The following is a 23,373-nucleotide window of genomic DNA, read 5'->3' as shown; positions in this document are numbered from 1 at the left end:
AGTGGGTCAAAAAGAGGAGCCCAAGGGCAGGGTCCTGCGAGCATGGGGCGGGCACAGCTGGGGGCATGCAGTGGCCTGAAGAGGGTCACAAAGCCTGGGGGTGGGGCTGGGGAAGTGCCTGGTGGATGCAGGGTCCAGGCACTTGGGGACACCAGCGCTGGGGCCCCATGCCGAGTGGGGAGCCCAAATGAGACCTGGGGATATGTCATCCTGTGGGTGGTGCCTGGGGGTGGAGCAGAGCACGCTGCCCGCACCTTGGAGGGAAGCCAGGGCAGCAGGGGAAGCAGGAGGCAGCACCCGAGAGGGGGCACCGGGGGGGCCAGGCCTCCCCATGGTGCTCCAGGAGGAGCTGCAAGGGCTGATGCTCTGGGCAGGGGTGAGAGCATGGAGGGGGAGTGTGTGTCATGTGGGTTTGGAGGTGGGAGGAAGCAAGTCTTGGAAGGCCCCTGGGTGGGGCTGTGGTGTCCAGGGGGAGCATGCCTGGGCCAGGAAGGCCCCCCCCAGGCAGGAGGCTGTGGGAGCCATGCAGGAGGGACACGTGCAGGGAGCCCCAAGTCCTCAAGCAGCAGCCCTGGGGGCGCGTGGCCTGCAGCAGAGCTGGGGCGGCCTGGGACTGGTGCTCCCACAGGTGCTCCCTGCCCGAGCTGAGGAGGGGTGGGGCAGAGGGGTGGGGTGGGGCCTGAAGGGGCCCTGGGCCTGGGAGCAGAGGGAGCCTGACCCCCTGGGGGGGTGTGGAGAGCGTGTGGCCATGGGTGGTGGGTGCAGGGTCATGGAGGGTCTGCTGTGGGGGCAGAGGCCAGAGCACAGGGGCTGGGTGGCCCCAGCTGGGCTGTCAGGAGAGTGAGACCTGGGAGGGGGTTTCCTAGGGGAAGAGGCATCTGCAAGAGGAGGGGCTTGCCCAGGGAGGTGGAGCCTGCACACCAGCCTCCAGGGGTCCCAGCCCCACCTCCTGGGCTGGGCAGGCCTGTGAGGCCGCCCCCACTGCCCCGCCCTCTGCTCACAGCCCACGCTCCTCCCAGCTTTTGGCCTTTCTCCCGCAGCAGCCCAGGAACCCTCTCAGGCCTATTTGCTGCTTCCTCTAGCACTGACACAAGCATCTAGTGGCACTGAGTCCACACCCCCGCACAGGGGGCTGCTGAACAGAGGAGGGGGTGGGCAGTGGAGAAGCAGGACGAGCTTTCCCAAACTCAGCCTCCCGTGGGCTGCCTGCCGGCAGTCCCCCAGGAGTTCCACGGAAACACTGGTCCCTCGTGAGTGCTGCCTCGCAGCTGCACATGCAGGGATGCCCCCACTGTGGAGAGGATGGTCAGAGGCAGGGCCCCTGGGGCTGGGGGCTGGGTGCTGTGGGTAAGGGATGCACCCAGCAAGCCAGGTCGAGCCCATGGGGACAGCGGAGCCCTGTCTGCGTGTGAGATGCACCCGCGTCCTTGCACGTCCCCGCAGAGTGACGGGGGAGGGCCACGCCCACCTCCACTGCCTTTTCCATGTTGCATTTCAGAGAATATCTTCAACAAGGCCTTCGGAGACTAACAGTTGAGCCCATTCTCGTGACATTTTCATACGTGAATGAAGGACTAGAGAAGGTACAGCTGCTGGAGCCTGGGGCTTTCATCCCGCCTGACTGCGTTCTTGGAGTGCTCCTTGTTCATCTAAACCCCTTGTCCCAACATTTCCTTCCTTTTTTGCAGGCAAATATGATGATCAGAAAAGCCGCCACTGGAGGTAAGCCCCTCCTGCCCGCCGTGGGCTCAGGGGCCGAGGGCAAAGCCGGGCTTGGGCATCAGCGCGTTCGGGTCCCAATCCCTCCCCCACATTCTAGCTCTGAGTTGGAGAAAGTTCCTTACGGTCTCCGAGTTACAGATTCCTCCCCTGGACAAGGAGGCTAAGGTAATACCCACCTCGCCTTTATGAGAACTAAGGTACCTGCCTGCACCTTTGGTCTTGAGAGGCTGCAGGTGTGTCCAGGTGAGGCCATTTCCCTCTCTGACCTGCACTTGGGAAAAAAAAAGGAAGCAGCCAATGTTCCCGCACAGACGTAGGATTTGGTTTATGGATCTTCTCGATTGCCGCCCTTTGCTGCCCGCTGTGCCCTCTGAGCTGCACTGTGGCTTTCAGCTCTTCTTCCTTTCACCCTGTGCCTCCCTCCCTGATGGTGTTGGGTGCTGTCCTCAGACCAGGACTGACGTCCTTCCAGGCTTCCCAGGGGCCTGCACTGGGTTTTGCAGAGCCCTTAGCTGGGTGCATGGTCCCCCATCAAGGGCCTTGGCCAGGGGCTCTGGGGCCCAGGACACTGGCAGGAACCCCGAGGCCAGCCCGGCTCAAGGAGCCCTTACCCTGAACCTGCAGCCCACCCATTACGGCAGGTCAGCCTGTGGTCTCCCTGCTGTTCTGGAGTCTTGCACCTGTCAGGTGCATGAGCTGGGTTTCCCTTCCTGGCACAGGTGGTACCATCTGGTGGGGGAGGGTGGGGCAGCCTAGCAGGAGGTGCCCTGAGGTGGGCTTGGACTCCTGTCTGCCAGGTGGGTCCTGGGCTCAGGCCCTTCTCTGCTGAAAGCCTGCAGAGTAGGGTGGCCGGCACATGCGCCTCCCAGTGAGCTGCTCAGACCTTGCCCGCACGGGCAGCCCTGAGGTTCTGCCGCCATGGCTCCCTGGTGCACCCAAGGTCCCGTTCCCACCTGGGCCCTCTTTGCTTGTCCTCCAGGTAAGAAGGTCACCAGCATTGTCTATGCTCTGACGGCTGCAAAAATACCTAAAGGGGCAGACAGGCTGGCTGCGGAGGAAGTGAGTCCAATCCATCGTTACAGCCATTATGCTGCACTGATTCTGGGGAATTCTACTCAACACCTTCTTTCTCTTAGGCTCAAAAGGCTCGGAAGATGGGAGCAATCGTTTTCGCCATTGGCGCAAACGAATTTGAGCAAAAACAGGTAAGTGAGAGCAGGTAACGCAGGGGCCACCCTTGAGCCTGTTTGGGGGCAGGTGTCAGAGGCTGCTTTCCCTGGGTAGCCCAGGGATGCCATCCTAACCCCCCCAATTACTTGGGTCTACCCCGTCCACTTTAAAGGATGGAGTTGGTGGGCTCGGTTGCACCCCAGCTGAGGGTGGAGGCCGCCCCCCATGAGTTCTCCTGCAGATGGAAGGATCTAGTTCCAGGGAAACACTGCCCAGACCCTGACGTGTTGGCCAGGCACTGTCCCGTTTGTGGAAGCAGCTGCCCCTTCCATGCCCTGGCTGTACATCCCAACCACCTCCTCTCCCTCATAGCTGGAAGGAATTGCAGACTCCAAGGACCATATGTTTGGGGTCCCTGATCTGGACTCCCTGTCAAGCATCAGTTCCCAGGTGAGTGGGAACTGGATGTGAGAACCCTGATGGGTGTGAGAAGCTGCAAGTGAGGAGGGGCTTGTCGAGAATCTCCCCACAGCTCACACCCTGCCCTCTTGCCCACTGTGGATTCTAGGTAATTGAGAAGAGCTGTATCGAAATTAAATCTTTGGAGCCTACCAGTGTCTGCATGGGAGGTAAGGGCTGAGGTGTCACTGGTGTAGACAGAGGTGTGTGTGTGTCTGCTTGTGTATGTGTATATGTATGTGTGTGTGTGCATACATATGGGTGTGTGTGTAGGTGTGTGCCTCTGCATGAGTCTGTATGTGTGCATGTGTGTGTTGGCATGTTTTTGTGTGTGTATATACGTGTGTTGTGGTGGTGGTTTGAAGCTGCATGGACCCCTGAAATGCATGTTCTTACAGCTATTCCATTCCTGTGGGTGTAAACCTATTGCATGTAGGGCCTTTTGATGAGGTTTCTTTAGTTAAGGCATGGCCCAGGGATGTTCTCAGTCCTCTTACTGGAGTTGTTTAAAGTGAATGATAGATTTTGCCCAGGTGGACAATGGCTCACAACCTTCTTCTTTCCCCCTATTTCCTGTAAGCCTATCTTCTAGTCTCCAGCTCTCTGAGAGAGCTTGACTTGCTTTATTCATATCAGAGAGGTCATGTAGTATTTGTCCTTCAATGTCTGGCTTGCTTCACTCAACATAAGGTCCTCAAGATTCATCCATATTATCTCATGTGTTAGTACTGTATTCCTTCTTACAGCTGAGTAGTATTCCATTGTATGTATAAATGACATTTTGTTTATCCATCCATCTGTTGATGGGCATTTGGGTTGATTATTCAGAAAAAGAGTGAGAAAGCCACAGAAGCAAGATTCTGGAAGTAATGAAACCCAGAAGTGAAGAGAGAGATCAGCAGATGCACCCCATGCCATGTGACAGAGGAGTCCAGGGTCCCAACAGCCCATCTTCAGGAACAAAGTATCATCCTGATGATGCCTTGTTTGGACCTTTCCAAGGCCTCAGAACTGTAAGCTTATATGCTAATAAATCCCCACTGTAAAAGTCAACTCATTTCTGGTATGTTGCTGTCAGCAACCTAGCAAACTGGAATAGACCTTGGTACCAGGAAAGTGGGTAGCTGCTAGTGCAAATACCTAAAATGTTTAAAAAACTGTTAGAAGGGAGAGAGAGTAGAGGTGGGAAGAATTGGGCAAAGCATGATAGAAAAGGCCCAGAGTACTTTGAAGAGATTTTTGGTAGAAACACAGATGCTAAAGGAACTTCCGATGAGGCCTCAGTCAGAGATGATGAATGTGTCATTGCAAACTGGAAGAAAGGCAATCCTTGTTTTAAAATGGCAGAGAATTTGGCAAAATTGAGTCCTGATATCATATGGAAGATGATAGAATTTGGAAATGACAAGCTTGGAAATGTAGCTGAGGAGATATGAGACTAAATGTAGAAAATGCAGCCTGGCTTCTCCTTGCAGCTCATAGTAAAATGTGAGAGGAAAGGGATAAGCTGAGGACTGAACTGATGGGCACAAAGAGAGCAGATATTGATGGGTGGTAAATTCTGAGCTTCTGAAAAGCGAGTCCCCAGAGAATAGTGCCCCATGTGAAAACATCCCTGAACAGGGAGCCGGTCGTCAGTGTGTATCAGGACTGGGAACACAACCATCCAGGGAGGATCTCTGGAAGGTCCTTTGTATTATGGCCTGGACCCCAGTATTCTACCTGTGAAACCAACACGTTTTTTGCAAAATCTGTATGAATGGAGCCATTACCAGTTTGGTCTATAAGGAACAGAAAAGGGGTAGACTGATGGAAAAATAACTTCAAAGGCACAATGATGGCAGCTGAGATCTGCACTGTAGACAGTATTCAGCCAAGAGAGCAGACCAGCCCAGCCAAGGTGTGAGTATGCCCAGGAAGCTGGAGGTCAGCCCTGCCATGTGGAGGTGTGAGTACACCCGGGAGTGTGGAGGTCAGCCGTGCCATGTGGAAGGTGTGAGTACACCCAGGAGCCTGGAGATCAGCCCTGCCATGTGGAAGGTGTGAGTACACCCAGGAGCTTGGAGGTCAGCCCTCCCATGTGGAAGGTGTGAGTACACCCATGAGCTTGGAGGTCAGCCCTGCTCTATGGAAGGTGTGAGTAGACACAGGAGCTTGGAGCTCAGCCCTGCCTTGTGGAGGTATGAGTACACCTGGGAGCTTGGAGGTCAGCCCTGCCATGTGGAAGGTTTGAGTACACACAGGAGCTTGGAGGTCAGCCCTGCTATGTGGAAGGTGTGAATATGTCCGGGAGCGTGGAGCTCAGCCCTGCCATGTGGAAGTGTGAGTACACACAGGAGCTTAGAGCTCAGGCCTTCCATGTGGAGGTGTGAGTACACACAGGAGTTTGGAGCTCAGTCCTGCCATGTGGAAGGTGTGAGTATGTCCGGGAGCTTGGAGCTCAGCCCTGCCATGTGGAAGGTGTGAGTATGTCCAGAAGCTTGGAGCTCAGCCCTGCCATGTGGAAGGTTTGAGTACACACAGGAGCTTAGAGCTCAGCCCTGCCATGTGGAGGTGTGAGTACACACAGGAGCTTGGAGCTCAGCCTGCCATGTGGAAGGTTTGAGTACACACAGGAGCTTGGAGGTCAGCCCTGCCATATGGGAGGTGTGAGTACACCTGGGAGCTTGGAGGTTAGCACTTCCATGTGGAAGGTTTGAGTACACACAGGAGCTTGGAGCTCAGCTCTGCCATGTGGAGGTGTGAGTACACCCAGGAGCTTGGAGCTCAGCTCTGCCATGTGGAAGGTTTGAGTACACACAGGAGCTTGGAGCTCAGCCCTGCCATGTGGAAGGTGTGAGTACACACAGGAGCTTGGAGCTCAGCCCTGCCATGTGGAAGTGTGAGTACACCCAGGAGCTTGGAGCTCAGCCCTGCCATGTGGAAGGTGTGAGTACACACAGGAGCTTGGAGCTCAGCCCTGCCATGTGGAGGTGTGAGTACACACAGGAGCTTGGAGCTCAGCCCTGCCATGTGGAAGGTGTGAGTACACAGAGGAGCTTGGAGCTCAGCCCTGCCATGTGGAGGTGTGAGTACACAGAGGAGCTTGGAGCTCAGCCCTGCCATGTGGAGGTGTGAGTACGCACAGGAGCTTGGAGCTCAGTCCTGCCATGTGGAGGTGTGAGTACACACAGGAGCTTGGAGCTCAGCCCTGCCATGTGGAAGGTGTGAGTACACAGAGGAGCTTGGAGCTCAGCCCTGCCATGTGGAGGTGTGAGTACGCACAGGAGCTTGGAGCTCAGTCCTGCCATGTGGAGGTGTGAGTACACCCAGGAGCTTGGAGCTCAGCTCTGCCATGTGGAAGGTTTGAGTACACACAGGAGCTTGGAGCTCAGCCCTGCCATGTGGAAGGTGTGAGTACACACAGGAGCTTGGAGCTCAGCCCTGCCATGTGGAAGTGTGAGTACACCCAGGAGCTTGGAGCTCAGCCCTGCCATGTGGAAGGTGTGAGTACACACAGGAGCTTGGAGCTCAGCCCTGCCATGTGGAAGGTGTGAGTACACAGAGGAGCTTGGAGCTCAGCCCTGCCATGTGGAGGTGTGAGTACGCACAGGAGCTTGGAGCTCAGCCCTGCCATGTGGAGGTGTGAGTACACCCAGGAGCTTGGAGCTCAGCTCTGCCATGTGGAAGGTTTGAGTACACACAGGAGCTTGGAGCTCAGCCCTGCCATGTGGAAGGTGTGAGTACACACAGGAGCTTGGAGCTCAGCCCTGCCATGTGGAGGTGTGAGTACACCCAGGAGCTTGGAGCTCAGCCTGCCATGTGGAAGGTTTGAGTACACACAGGAGCTTGGAGGTCAGCCCTGCCATGTGGAAGGTGTGAGTACACCTGGGAGCTTGGAGGTTAGCACTTCCATGTGGAAGGTGTGAGTATGCCTGGGAGCTTGGAGGTGGTGGCCTTCTGCCTTGTTGTGGAAGAGTGCCACCATGCCAGGTTTCTCAGATGCCTGTGGAATTGCAGAGAGGATGTTTGCCACTCAGATGCTTGACAAGCCTTCACCCCAGTGTTTGTGGTGGCAGGGACTCTGTGCAAGCACCTGGAAAGGGTGGGGCTTCTGATGTACTAGGGCCTGAGGTCACACCATTGTTCCATAATGACTCTCAGACCTGGAAATCTCATGGGTCTGACCTGAAGGGTTTTGGAATTGTTTGGGACCTGTGACCCCTGTTTTCCTTCCAATTTCTCCCTATGGCAGTGGGAATGTTGGCCCTATGACTATCCCTTCTGTGTCTCTTGAAAGCAGGTAACTTGTGCTCTGAGTCCCCAGGTCCACAGCCAGAGGAATTGTGCCCCAGGACAGATGACAGCTGTAACTGCTTTTGATGAGAAGTTTACTTAATATTGTTACTGAAATGAATTAAGGCTCTGGGATATTGTGATGGAATGAATGTATTTCAGTATAGAAAGAGCATGTCTTTTTGGATTCACGGGGCAGAGTGTGATGGTTTGAACATGTATAAACCCCAGAAAAGTATGTTCTTAAAGCTGATCCATTCCCGTGGGTGTGGACCTATGGTAAGTAGGGCCTTTTGATGAGGTTCCTTCAGTTAAGGCCTGGCTCAGGGTGGGTCTTAATCCTCTTATTGGAGTCCTTATAAGACAATGAAATCCACACAAAGAGAAAGAAAGCCATGGAAGGAAGAAGCTGGAAGCAACAGCCTGGAAGAGGAGGGAGACCAGCAGATGCCAACAAGGACCTTGTGGTGTGACAGAGGAGGCAAGGTCACTGGCAGCTGGTGGTCTTCAGGAGGAAGGTACCATCTTGATGGTGCCTTGATTTGGACCTTTCCAAGGCTCAGAACCATGAACTTGTACGCTAATAAATCCCCACTGTAAAAGCCAACCCCTTTCTGGTATATTGCTTTTGGCAGCCTAGTGGACCAGAACAATCGTGTGTGTGTGCAGGCATGCTTTTGTGCACAGATACGAGTATAATAGGAGCATGAACCTGTATGTGTGTATGCGTGCATGTTTGTGTGTATGTGTTTCAGACTTCATGTGTGTGTGCATGTGGATATCATGATGTGTGTACATGCATGTGTATGTGTATATTTGGGTTGTTGTGTATGTGTATGCATGCATATCCATGTGTGTTTATGTGTGTTCATGGGCATGTGTGAGAATCATGTTTGTGTATGTATCTATGTACATGCAGTGTGTGTGTATTTGCAATGTATGCATGTGTACGTGTGAGCATGAATATGTGTTTGGATGTGTGGTGTGTGCACATGTGCACGTGTATGTGCCTTTGTGTGTTTATACTTTGGTGTCTATATGTGTGTGCACGTGTTTGTGTGTGTGTGGTGTGTGAGTGTGTTTGAAGTGTGCAGGAAGGTGCTCATTTGTGAGTGGCTTTGTGAGGGTGTTTGTGGGTATGTGTGTGCAAGTACATTTTTCCCCTCTCAAAACAAAATGTTTAACAAACAATGAGAAAGGAAAAGCATATTTAGAGCCCCCTCAGCACAGCACCAGGCAGTGGAGCACAGGAGCACACAAGACAGACATCACACAGGAGGAATTAGCCATCATCCCCGCTGTGTGGCCATTTGAAACCTGCAAGTCACAGCGTCGGAGGACGGGGAGCCCAACAAGTGCGGCTCAGGCATGGAGGAAAGACATGGCCGAGCCCGACATCCAGATGCCCCCCGCTCAGCGCCGGGGAGAAGGGCCTCCCAGCCTGGCAGGGGAGCCTGCTCATCGGCCAGCAGCTGCCTCCTCCTGGAGGTGGAATCCTGAGCCCCACGCCCACCTGGGGACTGGGCAGAAGCCCTCTCCCCAGTCACGGCCACGGGGCCCTGCTGAGCGCAGCCAGAGGGGACCTGCTCAGCAGTGACTTGGTGCTGGGTCTCCAAGTGTGGGAGGCCCTCCCATCGCCAGGCTCTTCACCTGGAAGCTGCTGCCCACACAGTGCTGCCCGCCTGTCGGCCCTCAGCTCCTGCCCAGCCCTTCCCTCCTGGGGAACCCCTGCTGCCCAGCTCAGCTCCCTGACCCAGGCGGCCTGGTGTAGGGCCTTTTCCTGAGAGGAAGAGACCCCTTTGCCAAAAGCCCGGCCTCCCTCCGGGGCTGCCGGCGCTGCGGGTGGTGGATGCCCTGCCCCGGGATGGTGCTGAGGGGGCAGGGGTGGTGAGGGGCTGGGAAGGGGAAGGAGCGGCTGCTGCGCAGAGCAGAAGTCCTTGCCTGGGCATCCTCTTCCCTGCCCCTTCCCTGTCCTTCCCTCATGGAAGCAGGTTCCTCTTGGAGCTGAATCCTTGGGGGGTGGGGGTGGGTCCAGGGCATGGGTGGGTTGATCTGGAGCCTGAGGCCGGCTGGGGCTGTGGGGCTGGATGCGCATTCCAGGTAGAGGCTGGGGGTGAGGGTTGTGCTGTGGGGGCAAGTGCTCGCCATTCCGGGGTCCCCAAAAGGCCCTGTCCTGGGCCTCCATCCCTGCCCTCCACGCCCACCCCTGCTCGGGGCTTTCTGGCTCAGGACCCACATCTCCTGGAGCTGACGACTCCTCAGGGGCTCGGGGGCTTACTGGGGAGGAGCCCTGAGAGGGCGGCTCAGAACAAGACAGGGACGGGCAGGAGCAGGGCTGCTGGGGTGGCGCAACCCCGGCTGGGCCCCGTGGGAAGCAGCCTGGGATCCGGGCTGCGTGCGCCGAGCTGGGCCCTGGCCCAGGGCCCTTTGTAGCCTCCGGTTCTGTAAAGTGGGAACCTTCTGCTCACAAGATGCTCAGAAACGAGGGAATGCGATTTAGGATGAGCCCGTCGTCCACGCGCCACTCGAACTTGCCCATGGACGTTTCTTCTTGGCTTCTTCTTGGGGCAGGAAGGCCCCGTCCAGAGTCTAGCTTGCCTGCACTCCGGCAGGGAATGTCCCTTCTTGGGGTCTATCTAGCCACGCCTCGCTGTGTTCGTCAGGGTTCCGCCTTCTGTTATATAAATAATCCCAGGATGGAAGTTGGAAATGACTGAGCACCGTCCCCTGCTCAGTGTGGGCGGGGTCGGCCGGTCAGCAACGGCCCGTGTGGGTGGCGACTCAATGCTGGGCCAAGGCCCAGCCCACGTCCCGCTGGGGGAGAAGGGATGTGCCTGAGGGTGCAGCCAGAAGGCCATGACTGAAGGAGCCTGTGCCCCCCGCCTGGAGGGGGAGCCCGTGCCGAGCGACACAGCCTGCCATTAGCCGCAGGTGATGTTGTCACCACAGGTCCTCATAGCTTGCCAGGCTACATGACAAGGGTCGTGTGCTGGTTGGCTTCACTCAGGAGTTTCCTGGCTCATCATGTTGGAGGCCCCCAAAGTCCCACATGAAGGGCTCCAGGCCAGGCTTTCTCCTGGGGTCTGTGGCCTGCTGGTGTAAGTGCCTCACAATCCTTGGGGGTCTTGGCTGGCTCCCCCACCTACCACTCCAAGGCCAGCAGTCTCCATGGTCTCCTCCCCTGGCATTTTCTCCTTGCCTGTGTTTGCATATTCTCTGCATTTTAAGAAATATGATCCCTGGGTTTCTTGTTCATAGATGAGCTCATTCCTTAACTCGTAATAGCATCTTCAAAGTTCCTCTTTACAAAGGGGTTGAACCCACGTGCACAGGGACTGGCCTTGGAAGTGACTTTTATGGCAGGCATGATTGTCCCCTGGCCCTTGGTGCTTCCGCATGGCTCATTTCCAAAGGCATGGCCACAGCCACCAGGTGCTGCCTGAGCAAGGGAATCACTGGGCCATGCCGGGCCTCAGAGGCAAAGTCCCTCAGGTCCAGTGACTGGGGACCATCCAAGCATGAGGGCTGGAATTAGCAGGCCCGGGTCAGGGGGCAGCGCGGGGGGGGGGGGATGGATGGATTTCAGGTGGGTGCACCGGGGTGGAACGGCGATGGAGTTGCCGAAGGTCCAGCGGGCCTCCCTAAAGCCACTGTAGTATTTGCCTCAGGGCCAGGAAGCCCAGGGGACCCCCAGCGCCTGGACATGTGCAAGGCACCGAATGGCACCTCCGTGTCAGCCTTTCTCACATGGGGACGGATGTGCACACTGAGCCCAGCATGGGCCAGGAGTGGTCCCTGGTGGCCAGGGAGAGGTGGGTGCTGGGGTAGCTGACTCAGGGCTCTGCACCCAGGGCTAGGATGGAACTGCCCCTGCCATGAGGGCCTCTCAGGAGCAGGGCCCTGGGGGCCTCCATGCTGCCCTGGGCACCAACAGGACAGGATGAAGGAACAGCCCCTGTATGTGCAGAAGTCCCATGGCTCCAGGCCTGGAGGCCCAGCTCAGGCAGCCTGGGGGCCTTGGACCCACCTGGACCGAGCTCTGCTCTCACCTGTAAAGCAAGGGGTGACTGCCCACTGCCAGCATCCCATGGCTTTAGGGAGCCCCATGGGATTTCAGGGGCGGAGCTCACCCTAAGGAGAGGCCTGGCAGGACACAGGGCTTCTAAGAATCAGTGGAGAGAAGAGGCTGCTCGGAGGTGGTGTCCCCCAGAGGTGGTGTCCCCACAGCTACTTCCTTGCCTGAGTCCCCTTGGGTGTTCATTCTGGGGCAGCCTGTCCTGAAAGGAAGAGCCGAGGGAACACAGCCCTGAGTGCATCCTCACAAGCCTGTTCCACATTGTCCTTGCAGAAAGCCCTGATATCAAGGTGCACGGAAGAGGCTTTGCAAATGCCCTGAATAAGAAGGACATAATTTGCAGATTCAAGTTCAGCAGAACCAAGTTCGAAGGTAAGTACCTGCCCAAATGCCTCTGAGTCCCGAGTGACCCCACAGCATGTGTTCCTTCTGAGATGCCCAGCCTTGCCTGCCCTTGATGGCCTCTTTCAGTGGCCTTGGTGGAGTCAGAGGCAGCGTGCCATGTAGAGTCAGATGGGCTGGGGGCCTGGCCCCTCCCACCCCGACTGGAAACAGGCCCTGGGCACCTGGAGCAGGGCCGCAGGTGGCTCTGGGGGCATGGGCAGCCAGCCTGGGCCCTGTGCCCTGCCTGGTTCACTGACCCCTGCAGGGAAGGTGGCTCATCCTGAGCTGAGACAAGGAGCCCTGGCCAGGCCTGGACTCCAGAGTCCGAGGCCCAGGCCCCAGGGCCTTGCTCCTGAACCTGTTTTCTTTCCTGTAACATGGGCCGTGGTCATGGCAAGATCTCGTACGTAGAGCGGGAGGTGCCCTCGAGGGTGTAATAATTGTGTGAAAATGTAAGAAGCAGCCTATTATTTGGCAGAACTGAGGTGCCAGGCACGTGACCAAGGGTGAGCAGCCTTAGGAAGCAGAGGGCCCGGCAGGCAGTGCCCAGGGAGCTGGGGCTGGGTGGGCCTTCCCAGAGCCTGGGCTGCTGGGCGGCCCTCAGCACCCTCTGCTCCCAGCCGGCTCCTCGCTGCCTCCATTTGCTGCAGTTGCATCTTCCTGGGCCAGTGCCTTGCCCAGCCGCCTGGTAGACCCAGAACGGCTCCCTTCTCCAGCACTGGTGGGCATCTGCTCCTCTGGGTGGGCAGAGCATGGGGAGGATCTCAGCACTGGCTCTCCACCCTGCATGTGGGTGATGCGCCCAGGGAAGTGCTGTTTCCCTTTACCTGCCCTTCCCCAGGGTGGGTGAGCCCAAGCCCCTCAGTGCTGACAGCCAAAACCACGGAGGGCACCTTCTAGTTCACCTAGAAGAGAGTTCCTGGAGCAGGCAGAGCCCACCTGACGGCCCTGGAAATGCTTCTAGGTCCTTCCCCAGAGAGCTGGGGGTTCCTGCGCCCCCCCCCGGGGGTCCCCTCTAAGGCAGTGCTGGGTGCCGGGCACCCGGCCATACCACGTGGGCAGAGCCAGGGCACGTGGCATGTCATGAGCAGCTCTGATGCACTGAGAAGAATTTGTCTTGTTACTTCTAATCACATTTTCCTCTTATTAAAACACCTGGGAAAACTTTTGGAAACCTGAGAAATGAGAAGAAAAATGTAATAGCCAGTGTGTCCCCCTGTCCCATGAGTTCTGTCTTTAGCATGCTGTTTTCACGACAGCGGGAAGGCCTATAAATTCGGGTGATGAGCTCGTTCTGGGTGGCACCTCCCTCCTGATCTGCCCACCTTGCCCCTCAGGCAGCCGTCTTGGCCACGAGCCATCTTGGCCGTGGCTTGGTGGCACCTGCAGTGCCCTGTGCTTCCTGACCCTGACCTTGGACATGCTGTGGTCATCCTCTCCCTGGGAGTCCATTTTCCAGTGACTCCCAACCTTCCCACAGCAAATCCTCACCTCGAGCCCTGCTTTGGAGATGAGTTTCCAGATCTCCAGGTTCATGGCTCCTCTGACAGTTGTAATGTCAGTGGGTCACTGTGGAAACGAGCCATTTTGTTGAGAAGAGCCCTGATCTGTGGTAGAAAAGAGAAAAACAATCACAATTGTTAGAGATTCTTAATTATAAGATTGATGCAGCCACAGGGAATTAGAGGAAAGAATAGAGAATAAAACATTACCCCGATCCCAAACCCAAATAACTACCATTTACCCTCTCAAATACAGCATAGTGAAATAATTTTTCTCAAATTTGACAGAAAAAAGAAAAGAAACTGAACTGGAATTAATGCAACTCTCATGCCCTAGAAATATTTCTTTATAAGACCTATTGGTTCCTAAAAGACACCCTTGAAGTTAAAGGAGACTGGAACACCTGAAGTGGTTAGGACAGTAACCAGGGGTTCCATTTCATTTTGATCCATGTGCTTTATAGGTCAAGTGCCCAGGAAGTAACACCTGGCTGCCAGTCCCACCAAAATTGGCATTTCTAAAGAGATAAAAAGCCTAGTTTTGAAAACATTCCACAAGAACCACCCCTAAATCTTCTCCCCTGCAGGGGGCTGACCTGCCACCTCCAGGGTCCTTCTGCTGGAGAGGGCAGTGCTCCCAGCAGCTCTGAGCACAGCTCTCGGGGGCTGCAGGTGGTGGCAGACCCAGCCTCCATCCTGCAGAGAGACAGTGGACGCTGCTGCTCACCCTCCTTCCTGGGCGCAGCTGGCCCTGGGCCTTGGGAAGCGGAGGTCCTGCTCCTCCAGCCTGGGGGATGACCGTGAGGCCGAGCCCTGCTCAGAGGGCGGCTTTGCAGTGCCCTTCACCCCAGTCCAGGGGCCAGTGAGTGCGTGGGCTGTGGACTGAGAGGTCCCCCCACAGCTGTGGGCCTGCACTCAGCCTCCTGTGCCCCAGTCCCAAACCCCACAGAAACTGAAGGCTAAAGGAAAGCCAAAGCAGCCCACATCCTTTCCCATGTCAGGCTTCCCCATCGCGGGAAAGGGCGCCCCTAGCCACTCAGTCCTCTCCTCCAAAGCTCACGGCCCCCTCGTGCCTCTTTGCTTCCCCTGCATCCAACCACCAAAAGTCCTGCTGCCTTTAAGTCCATAGCACCCCGGGATCTGTCAGGCCCCGGCACACTCGCTGTCCTTGGATAAAGCCCACGCTGCCCATCCTGCTCACTCCCTTCCTCCCTGCACACGCGCGAGTAGTTCTGACCTCAGGACCTTGGCACAGGCCCTTCCACAGCCTGGAACATTCCTCCCTCAGACCTCTCCCTGATGGCTTCCTCACCTGTTGGGGCTCAGAGCAAGCACTGCCTCCTTGGAGAGGCCTGATTTTTAGTGAAGTTTCAACAGCATACAATTCTTGTGAGAATTATAGAATGAACTTGAAATACTCATCACCTGCTGTCAGTAATGGTCCACCCATGCCAAGCTGGTGACGTCGGTATCCCCACTGCCAATTATTTGAAGCAAATCCCGGACATCACATCTGTCCATCTGCAAATATCGTAATGTCTCCAAATGAGAAATTGTACCTGTAAGAGATGATCCAGGCCACCTGTTCTGAGTAGATGTCCCTTCACTTGCATGCTCTGTGCCTTCCCCGTTTTCATTGTCATGCACTTCGCACTCCCTGGCATTTATTTTGTTCATGGTTATATTTTATGGGATTGCCTCCCCATCCAGTCACGAGAACGTTCCTGCCTTGAGAACATCTCTCTGCCTGCCTTGCTTCTGTTAAATACCATCGGCTGCCCAGTGCCTGGGGCAAGGCCAGGGATCCCACAATTTCTCTGAGTAGACGATGGCCGAAGGAGAGGCTGGCCACCTGCCAGGGTCCACTTGTCTGGCCGAGGGCAGCAGGAGGTGGTGGATGGATGGACGTGCACTGACCTTCTGCTGTGGGTTTTCTTTTAGATAAAGCAGCAAACTCTTCTGGAGACAACTTCATAACTTGTCCTGGAGTAGAACCTCAAGTACTTGGAAAGTAAGTGCCCCGGTCTGGGGACCCTCATGGCAGGAGACCAGGTGGGCAGTGGTTTAAGGGTCCTGGGTGAGGGCACCCTTGGCCAGGGCACCCAGGGAGCCCTCTGTACCTGCCCTGATGGGTGGTCCTGGAGGTGGGCAGGGATCCATGTGGCCCGGCTCTGCTGAGGACGGCAGGAGGTGGAGGGTGCCTGCCTCAGTTTCCCCACGCTGTGACATCTACCAAGCCATGGGTTGTCTTGACAAGAGGGCTTTCTTGGCTGCCAGTGCTGGGGCTGGAAGCTGGCTCCCTCCAGGGTGGGCAGCGCTCTGGTACTGGCAGCCGGCAATCCTGGGGTCCCGTGGCTCCCCCACCACACGGCCACGTGCTCTCCTCTCTCTGCCGGGTTCCCAAGGACTTCCAGTGTCTTCTCCTACAAATGGCTTTCCCTTGAAAGCCCCCAGTCACAGCACTAAGGGCAGTCTCATTCCCCTGACCGCAGCGTAACGATGTCTTAAGAAGGTCCACTGACATTGGGTTACACCCCAGGACTGGGTGCAGGTCGTGAACATGGTTTTTCTGGGGCACGCGCTTCAGCCCATCTGGTTCCAAAGGGCTCCTGCCACTCGCCAGAGCTGAGCCCACGTGCCCTGTCCACAAGGAGGAGCCAAGTGACCCCCCCCCGTGGCAGCCACTCATGTGGCACGTGGCCGCACGGCAGGCAGACGATGCCGGGCTCCTGGGGCCGGCCGTGTCCCTTGGGGCCTCCAAGCCAGGCCGACCTCGTGCCCTGGGGAAGGAGCTCTTGCCTCGTTCTCTCCACTACCCCACTACCTTGCTGGCACAGTCACTGCACCCAGGAGAGCTGGGGGCCAAGGTTCAGCCATGGGGGAGACCTGCTTGTCACCGGCCCACCCCCTCTGTGCTTTAGGCCCATCTTCGTTGAAATCAGCCTCAACAAAGGCATAACCTTCATCGCCAACAACCTCAAATTCAGTGGAAAGGACTGCGTGAGTACTGGGTGGGGGCACCCCCATCATGGGGCACGTCGGCCCAGCCCTGATGCAGACACGCTGGGGGGCAGCTGGCAGCCAGGGCGAGTGGGTGGGGCAGGGGGCCCACCAGGACCAGAGTCCAGGCCTGTGGCACCCCTGGCTGTGTGGGCCCCAAGGCCCACCCCTCCAGGTTGGGGTTCAGGCAGGGGGATGGGGCAGCCTCCGCCACATGTGGTGTCTGTGGCCCTGGGCACTGCCGAGGTGGTCTGGGCATCTGGCCATGGACTCCTGGCCCCCCCTGGGGTCCCTGGAGGTGGAGCACCTGAGGAGAGGAGGAGGCTGGGGGTGGAATGCCAGGGGACGGGAGCCAGGAGGGGACCACCCAGCCCCAGCCCAGCCCTCGGCCACACCTGTTCTCTGGCAGCCAAGGCTGGATGGTGACGGTGGCCCTTCCACAGGGGGAGAATCCTGCTGCCAAACCCACCGAGGACAAGGCTGGGAACCCAAGCAAGGTCAACAGCCAAAGCCTCGCTGCACAATCCCCCGACACACCCCCTGAGAAGAGCCCCACAAAGCCCTCCAAGAATGCTGCAGCCAGCACTCCCAGGAAGTCCCCCGAGCAGTCCCCCAAGCAGTCCCCTGAGCAGTCCCCCGAGCATGCCAGCAAGGACACGAATAGAGAAGACGAGGGCACTGATGAGGAGGAGGACCCCGAGGAGGACGCTGATGAGGAGTACCAGTACGAGGATGACGACCCCACCGAGAGCCAAGGCAGCTCCAAATTCCCCTGGATCCCTGTCGTGGCTGGCGCATCCGCCCTGCTGCTCCTGCTGCTGCTGCTGCTGCTGGGCTGCCTCTGCTACCTGTGCTGGCCGGTGAGTGTCTCTGCTGCCTGAGCAGGCAGGTGAGTGCCCCTGCTGCCTGAGCAAGCAGGTGAGTGCCCCTGCTGCCTGAGCAGGCAGGTGAGTGCCCCTGCTGCCTGAGCAGGCAGGTGAGCGCCCCTGCTGCCTGAGCAAGCAGGTGAGTGCCCCGCTATGATCAAGCAGGTGAGTGCCCTGCTACATGAGCAGGCAGGTGAGTGCCCCTGCTGCCTGAGCAGGCAGGTGAGCGCCCCTGCTGCCTGAGCAAGCAGGTGAGTGCCCCGCTATGTGATCAAGCAGGTGAGTGCCCCTGCTGCCTGAGCAGGCAGGTGAGTGCCCCTGCTACATGAGCAGGCAGGTGAGTGCCCCTGCTGCCTGAGCAGGCAGGTGAGTGCCCTGCTACATGAGCAGGCAGGTGAGTGCCCCTGCTGCCTGAGCAGGCAGGTGAGTGCCCCTGCTGCCTGAGCAAGCAGGTGAGTGCCCCGCTATGTGATCAAGCAGGTGAGTGCCCCTGCTGCCTGAGCAGGCAGGTGAGTGCCCCTGCTGCCTGAGCAGGCAGGTGAGCGCCCCTGCTGCCTGAGCAAGCAGGTGAGTGCCCCGCTATGTGATCAAGCAGGTGAGTGCCCCTGCTGCCTGAGCAGGCAGGTGAGTGCCCCTGCTGCCTGAGCAGGCAGGTGAGCGCCCCTGCTGCCTGAGCAAGCAGGTGAGTGCCCCGCTATGTGATCAAGCAGGTGAGTGCCCTGCTACATGAGCAGGCAGGTGAGTGCCCCTGCTGCCTGAGCAGGCAGGTGAGCACCCCTGCTGCCTGAGCAAGCAGGTGAGTGCCCCGCTATGTGATCAAGCAGGTGAGTGCCCTGCTACATGAGCAGGCAGGTGAGTGCCCCTGCTGCCTGAGCAGGCAGGTGAGTGCCCCGCTATGTGATCAAGCAGGTGAGTGCCCCTGCTATGTGAGCAGGCAGGTGAGTGCCCTGCTACATGAGCAGGCAGGTGAGTGCCCCTGCTATGTGATCAAGCAGGTGAGTGCCCCTGCTATGTGAGCAGGCAGGTGAGTGCCCTGCTACATGAGCAGGCAGGTGAGTGCCCCTGCTATGGTGGCAGCTCCCAAGACTGCTCACGGCTCAGGCTCCATTCCCCCCTGGAACCTAGAGGCACCCTGGCCTCCTGCCCCACCTGCCACGGGATGCTCACGGGGAGGCTGCGCACGCTGGGCCAGGCTGCTCCAGTGCCCACAGCCCTTCTAGAGGTGACCAGAGGCCAGTGTGCAGCAGGGCAGCAGGAGGACAGACAGGAGTGCTCCTGGGTTAGGAAGGAGGGGCCTTCGAGGGGCTGAAGGACCATCCAGAGAGCTGCGGGAAGGAGGAGGAGAAGGGGGGGGCAGAGAAGGAGCAGGCGGGTCCCTGCCCAGGGAGGGCTCGAGGGAAGGCCTGCGGGGACCATCCCGCAAAGGGCTCTCGGCTTGGGGTGGCCTCAGCCTGCCTGGTCTGCCCAAGCCGTCCAGGGAGGGGTGGTGTCCCTGTGACAAAGGAGGAAACTGAGGCTCAGAGGCAGCCATGCTGGCCACAGCTCCACAGGCATTGGTCTGTGCCCCGCGGTTCTGAGCAGGGTCCCCACCTCTCCCAGGGGCTGAGGCTGAGCCCAAATCACACCTTCCAGCACAGGTTATGTTTTTTTCTCAATCTAGACAGAAAAGGAGCTGCCACGACTCCTGCTGGAACCCTCTACTGTAAGTCCTAAGTGCGTCCTGACTTCCTGTGAGCTCATCTGCCATGCACCGAGCCTCCCACGGCCCAGGGAGGGGTCCGCTCCCGCCCCAGGAGCTCCACCGCCTGTGCCAAGAGCCTGCAGAGCAGGAGGAGGAGGGCGCAGGGGTGGGGCGACGGGGGCTGCTAGCAAAGCCAGGCGTCCCCCTTCCTGGGCTCCCACCAAAGGGGCAGTGTGGGCAGCCTGTGGGGGTCTGCCATGGACCCTCCTGAGACAGGTGGGGAACTTGAGCCCCTGCCGGCTGGCAGGATGGTACTTGCCCAGGACTCAGGGAAGCTTCTGGAAAAGGAGCCTCATGTTGCAAGGACCCAGCTCTGGGATCTGCCGGGCCCTTGTCTTAATCACGGTCTCCTGGTGGGCAGAGGGGCCTGGCCAGGTCAGCCCTTGGGGCCTGCAGGGCTGAGGGTGGGCAAGGGAGCTTACCTGGCATGGAGCTGCGAGGGGCACCCACCTGGGGGAGCCCAGGGCCAGGTTCAGGGCAGCAGCCGTGGGACCAGGTGGGCCTGGGGCAGTCACGCTTTCAAAGCTTGAGCCCGGTGGCTGAGGGGCGTCCCCTGCCCGTGCGTGGACCCCTGACCAGCCCAGCATGTGGTGTCTTCATTTGCCAGGGCTGCTCTGACAAACGCCATGCACCGGGTGGCTTGAACCCGGAGGTCACTGTCTCTGGTCTGGAGCCCAGAAGTCCTGCTTTCTCCCAGGTCCGCAGGTTCCAGTGCCAGTCACTGCGGCTCTCGGGGTCCTTGGCTGGCCTCATGCCTCGGCCACACAGTGCCATCCTTGGTCCCCTCCATCCTCTGCCTTCAGGCTCCTCCTGAGTCACATTTCCTCCTTCATGAGGCTCCTGGAGTGGACAGAGCCCCCGCTTCTCTTTGGCCACCCATCCAGTAGTGACGTCCTGGGCACACCCTGTTACAGATGGCTCCCCGCAGAGAGCACAGCTGCAGGCGTGAACCCCTGTCTTCTGGGGCCCTCGGTCCAGGCCCCACACAGGGCACAGCCTCAAGGAGGCTCTGCCAATGGGAGCGTCAGAGCAGTGAGGGGACAGGGGAGCTTTGCAGCACTTTGGGGACGAGCCAGATGATGTCTTGTTTACCCCAGAGGATGCTCCCTGGGGGTGCGGGCTGCTGATGGAATCCGGGGTCCCTCACTCGATCGTTCCTTATTCATCCCACAAACATCAGCTGAGTGGCAGCACCAGCCCCCCGGTTGTGCCACCCTGAAGCAGGTGCTTTCTCTTCCCACAGACAGTGTGCTGCAGCCTGCCATGCCCTGTGATGATTACCCGCTGCTGTGACTGCCCAGGCACTGGGCCTCTGAGCCAAATGGAGGTGAGGAGGGCTGGGGCAGGGGAGAGGGCGACGGTTCAGGTGCAGAGGCCTGGCTGGAAGGCTTCACCTGGGGGAGTGCAGGGTCTGGGTCGCTTTGCTTCCTCCCTGGGTGCAGGGGCCAGGGGAGGGCATGAAGCTGGGGGGCCTGTGCCCCAGGTGCTCCAAGTTGACCGAGCCTGGCCGCCCCTGCCCCACCTGGTCTCTTGGTGCTTGCGGGCAGCCCACAGCAGGCAGGTAAGCAGTTCCCACTGAGGTTTCCTCAGAATGAGGACAAGAGCTGCTGGCTGTGTGGCTGGTGACACGGGGCGCAGGGCTGCAGGGAGGAGGAGCCCCAAGACCCCCTCCCTGGTCATGCCACCCACCTGGTCAGGAGAGCCCTGCCAGGCCGAGTGTCCTGGGGTGAAAGAGCCACCTGGAGGACAAGAGTCCCACCTCCTCCTGGCCGGGCCCCTCCGCCCTTCTCCTGCGTCTGCTCCGTGCCCCTCTGTGGACCCGGAAGGCACTGGAACAGCCAGCCCCACCCCTGTCCTGACACAGTGACTTGTTCGGCCTGCTCGGCCCAGACCCGCCCCACCCTGTGGCTCAGGCCAGCCAGGTGTTGCCTCTACCGGCGCAGGGCTCCTTCTGGGCTGTTCTCTGCCCTGCCCACCCCCCATATCAGGAACCTGCCTCCTGCCTGGCCCCTGCCTGCCCCCTCCTCACTCCACCCCAGTGCAGGCCTCCCTGCCCACCGTGGGCTCCTGCCCAACTCCCTGCACCCCCTGACCACCCCCTCAGGGACCTCTCCTGGCTCCTGGTGTAGCTCGCCCGACCTGGGAACTTGTCCCCTAAATGAGCCACTGACCCCACACGCCAAAAGGGTGTCTTGTTCCAAATTCTGACACTGAGCACAGCGACCACCACCCCAGCAGGCATGCAGCAGGGGTGCCTGACCCTCTCTGGATGCATCCTCACACCACATTTCCTTTGCAGGGCAAGGTGGACCTCCTGTGTGCCCTGTTCAGTCCATGCTGCACCCCAGTGCACCTGATGTGGCCCCCATTTCATGGTGGGCCGACACCCCAGTGCTTTTCCCTTGTGACACGTGCCCACAGACAGGGGCCTCAGGAGCACGCAGGCCCCAGGGGCCGGCCGTGGCCGCCCACATGCTCCTCCCTGTGGTCTCGGATGGGCGGGGGACTGTCCAGGCTGGAGGCTGAAGGCCACAGCCAGAGTCAAGGGCAAGGGGCTGCAGAGCAGGGCTGGCCGCCAGCTCCAGCGCTCCTGGCCCACGAGGCCCCTGCACCTGCAGCCCTGGGGGTCAGCTGGCTTTATGCCACCCGGGAGGTGGCCTCCCATGTGGGAGGCTCCGGGTGCAGCCCCCACAGGCTCTTCCAGGTAGCCACGGTCCCCTGGAGTTGGCTCCCTGGCACGGGGGGTAAACGGCAGCACTACGTGTGCACCTGGAGTCAGGGCAGTGCTGCGCTCGTGGTGGACCTCCTGGGCAGCTGCCCTTGGGGAGCCCTACAGTCCTCCCCTCTGGCCCCTCCTCTGGCCCAAGCCTTGGCACTGTGTTACGTGCAGCTGTAAAGACCGGGAAGCTGGAGCACAGAGAGGCTTGTGCTTTGCCCCGCCTCACACAGCCACTGCGGGGCGGGGATGGACTGGGACCCGGTGGCCTGGCTCCAGAGCCCAGCACCCTCCTCACCCTGCACTGCCTGTGCTCGGGTCAGCACTTGGGATCTCATGTGGTCCTCCTACATCACCTGGCAGCTGTCCCCACGTGGCCGCGGGCCCCCTGGCCCGGCCTGCAGCCCACCCTGCGTGGCCTCCCCCGTCACGCTTTGTGCAGGTGGGGCAGGGGCCCTGGAGGCGCCCGGCCCTTGACCGCCACATCTGTGGCTCAGGCGGTGCTCCAGGACTGCTCTGGGCTGGGACCAGGCTAGTCCTGCATCATCTGGGAAAAGCACCCAGCAGAGAGAAAGCCCAGCAAGGACAGGCACTGCAGGTGGAAGGACTGCTGCATCCTGGCAGGTGCGGGGAATGTGCAGCTCTGGTTGCTGTGTGCCCGAGGGCACAGAGAGCACCTGAGGCCACCCAGGGCAGACAGGCCCGAGCCAGGGAGGGTGCGGCTGTCCCGAGGACCGGGCGGCCCGAGCGCTGCTCGCCCACCTGCTGCAGCAGCCCTCCTCCACCCTGCCTGATCTGATGTAAAGTTTCCATGCACATCTGTTCTGGATGGCACATGGTGCCCTTGCCGTCAGATCAGCCTCATCATGCCTGTTGGGCCCATCGTCCCTGGACTGGTGAGCACAGGGGTGGAACAGACAGGAGGAAAGAGAACCCTAGAGCCACACAGCCTGCTCTTAGATTCGCCCCCAGAGCCGAGCACACTTAGTAAACACAGGAAAGGAGAAATTCCTCTTGGTGAAGGTAAGAGTCTGGCCTGGCGAGTGGTCCCAGGGCCGCGCAGTCCCCTGGGCTGGCAGACGTGGATGACGGTGCACGTGCCCAGCCTCTCCCTCCTGCTCTCCTGGCTCCGCTCCAGCTCCGTTCTAGAGATGGCAGCTGTGTTATCCGGTAGATGACTGGTCAAGCTGACACCCCACCCGGCCACCAAATGCTGCCCCGGAGAACACGCCTCCCATCTAGGCGTGCCCCTTGCTCCTCGTCGGGACTTTGCACCCCTGAGCAGGGTGCCCTGGTCTCTGCCGCAGCGGGATTGCTGCAGGTCAGCACAGGCACTGTGGGGCCAATGAGTGACCACAGCCAGGGGACAGCAGGTCTCCGACTGAGGAGGCGTCTGCCCAGCAGCAGCGTGTCCACGTGCTGGAAGACTCTCCAAGTGCTCCTGGGTGGCTCGTGGCCCCCAA

The 23,373-nt window shown here is 59.0% G+C and overlaps 1 protein-coding gene across 1 annotated transcript in view; it reads left to right on the top strand.

Moving 5' to 3' along the window:
- Nucleotides 1-17,468, top strand: part of LOC131278947 (anthrax toxin receptor-like) — a 46,248-nt gene extending 28,780 nt beyond the window's left edge. The window contains exons 4-13 of the mRNA XM_058299579.1: nt 1,499-1,583; nt 1,689-1,722; nt 2,702-2,781; nt 2,859-2,927; nt 3,265-3,342; nt 3,461-3,521; nt 11,975-12,073; nt 15,529-15,598; nt 16,509-16,587; nt 17,031-17,468. Of these exons, the coding sequence (XP_058155562.1) occupies nt 1,499-1,583; nt 1,689-1,722; nt 2,702-2,781; nt 2,859-2,927; nt 3,265-3,342; nt 3,461-3,521; nt 11,975-12,073; nt 15,529-15,598; nt 16,509-16,587; nt 17,031-17,468 (1,093 nt within the window). The remainder of the gene's footprint in view (nt 1-1,498; nt 1,584-1,688; nt 1,723-2,701; nt 2,782-2,858; nt 2,928-3,264; nt 3,343-3,460; nt 3,522-11,974; nt 12,074-15,528; nt 15,599-16,508; nt 16,588-17,030) is intronic.
- The last annotated feature ends 5,905 nt before the right edge of the window (nt 17,469-23,373 follow it).

The sequence above is a fragment of the Dasypus novemcinctus genome, chromosome 6, assembly GCF_030445035.2.
Source record: "Dasypus novemcinctus isolate mDasNov1 chromosome 6, mDasNov1.1.hap2, whole genome shotgun sequence".
In the NCBI taxonomy this organism is placed as follows: domain Eukaryota; kingdom Metazoa; phylum Chordata; class Mammalia; order Cingulata; family Dasypodidae; genus Dasypus; species Dasypus novemcinctus.
This window is presented reverse-complemented; position numbering and strand designations above follow the sequence as displayed.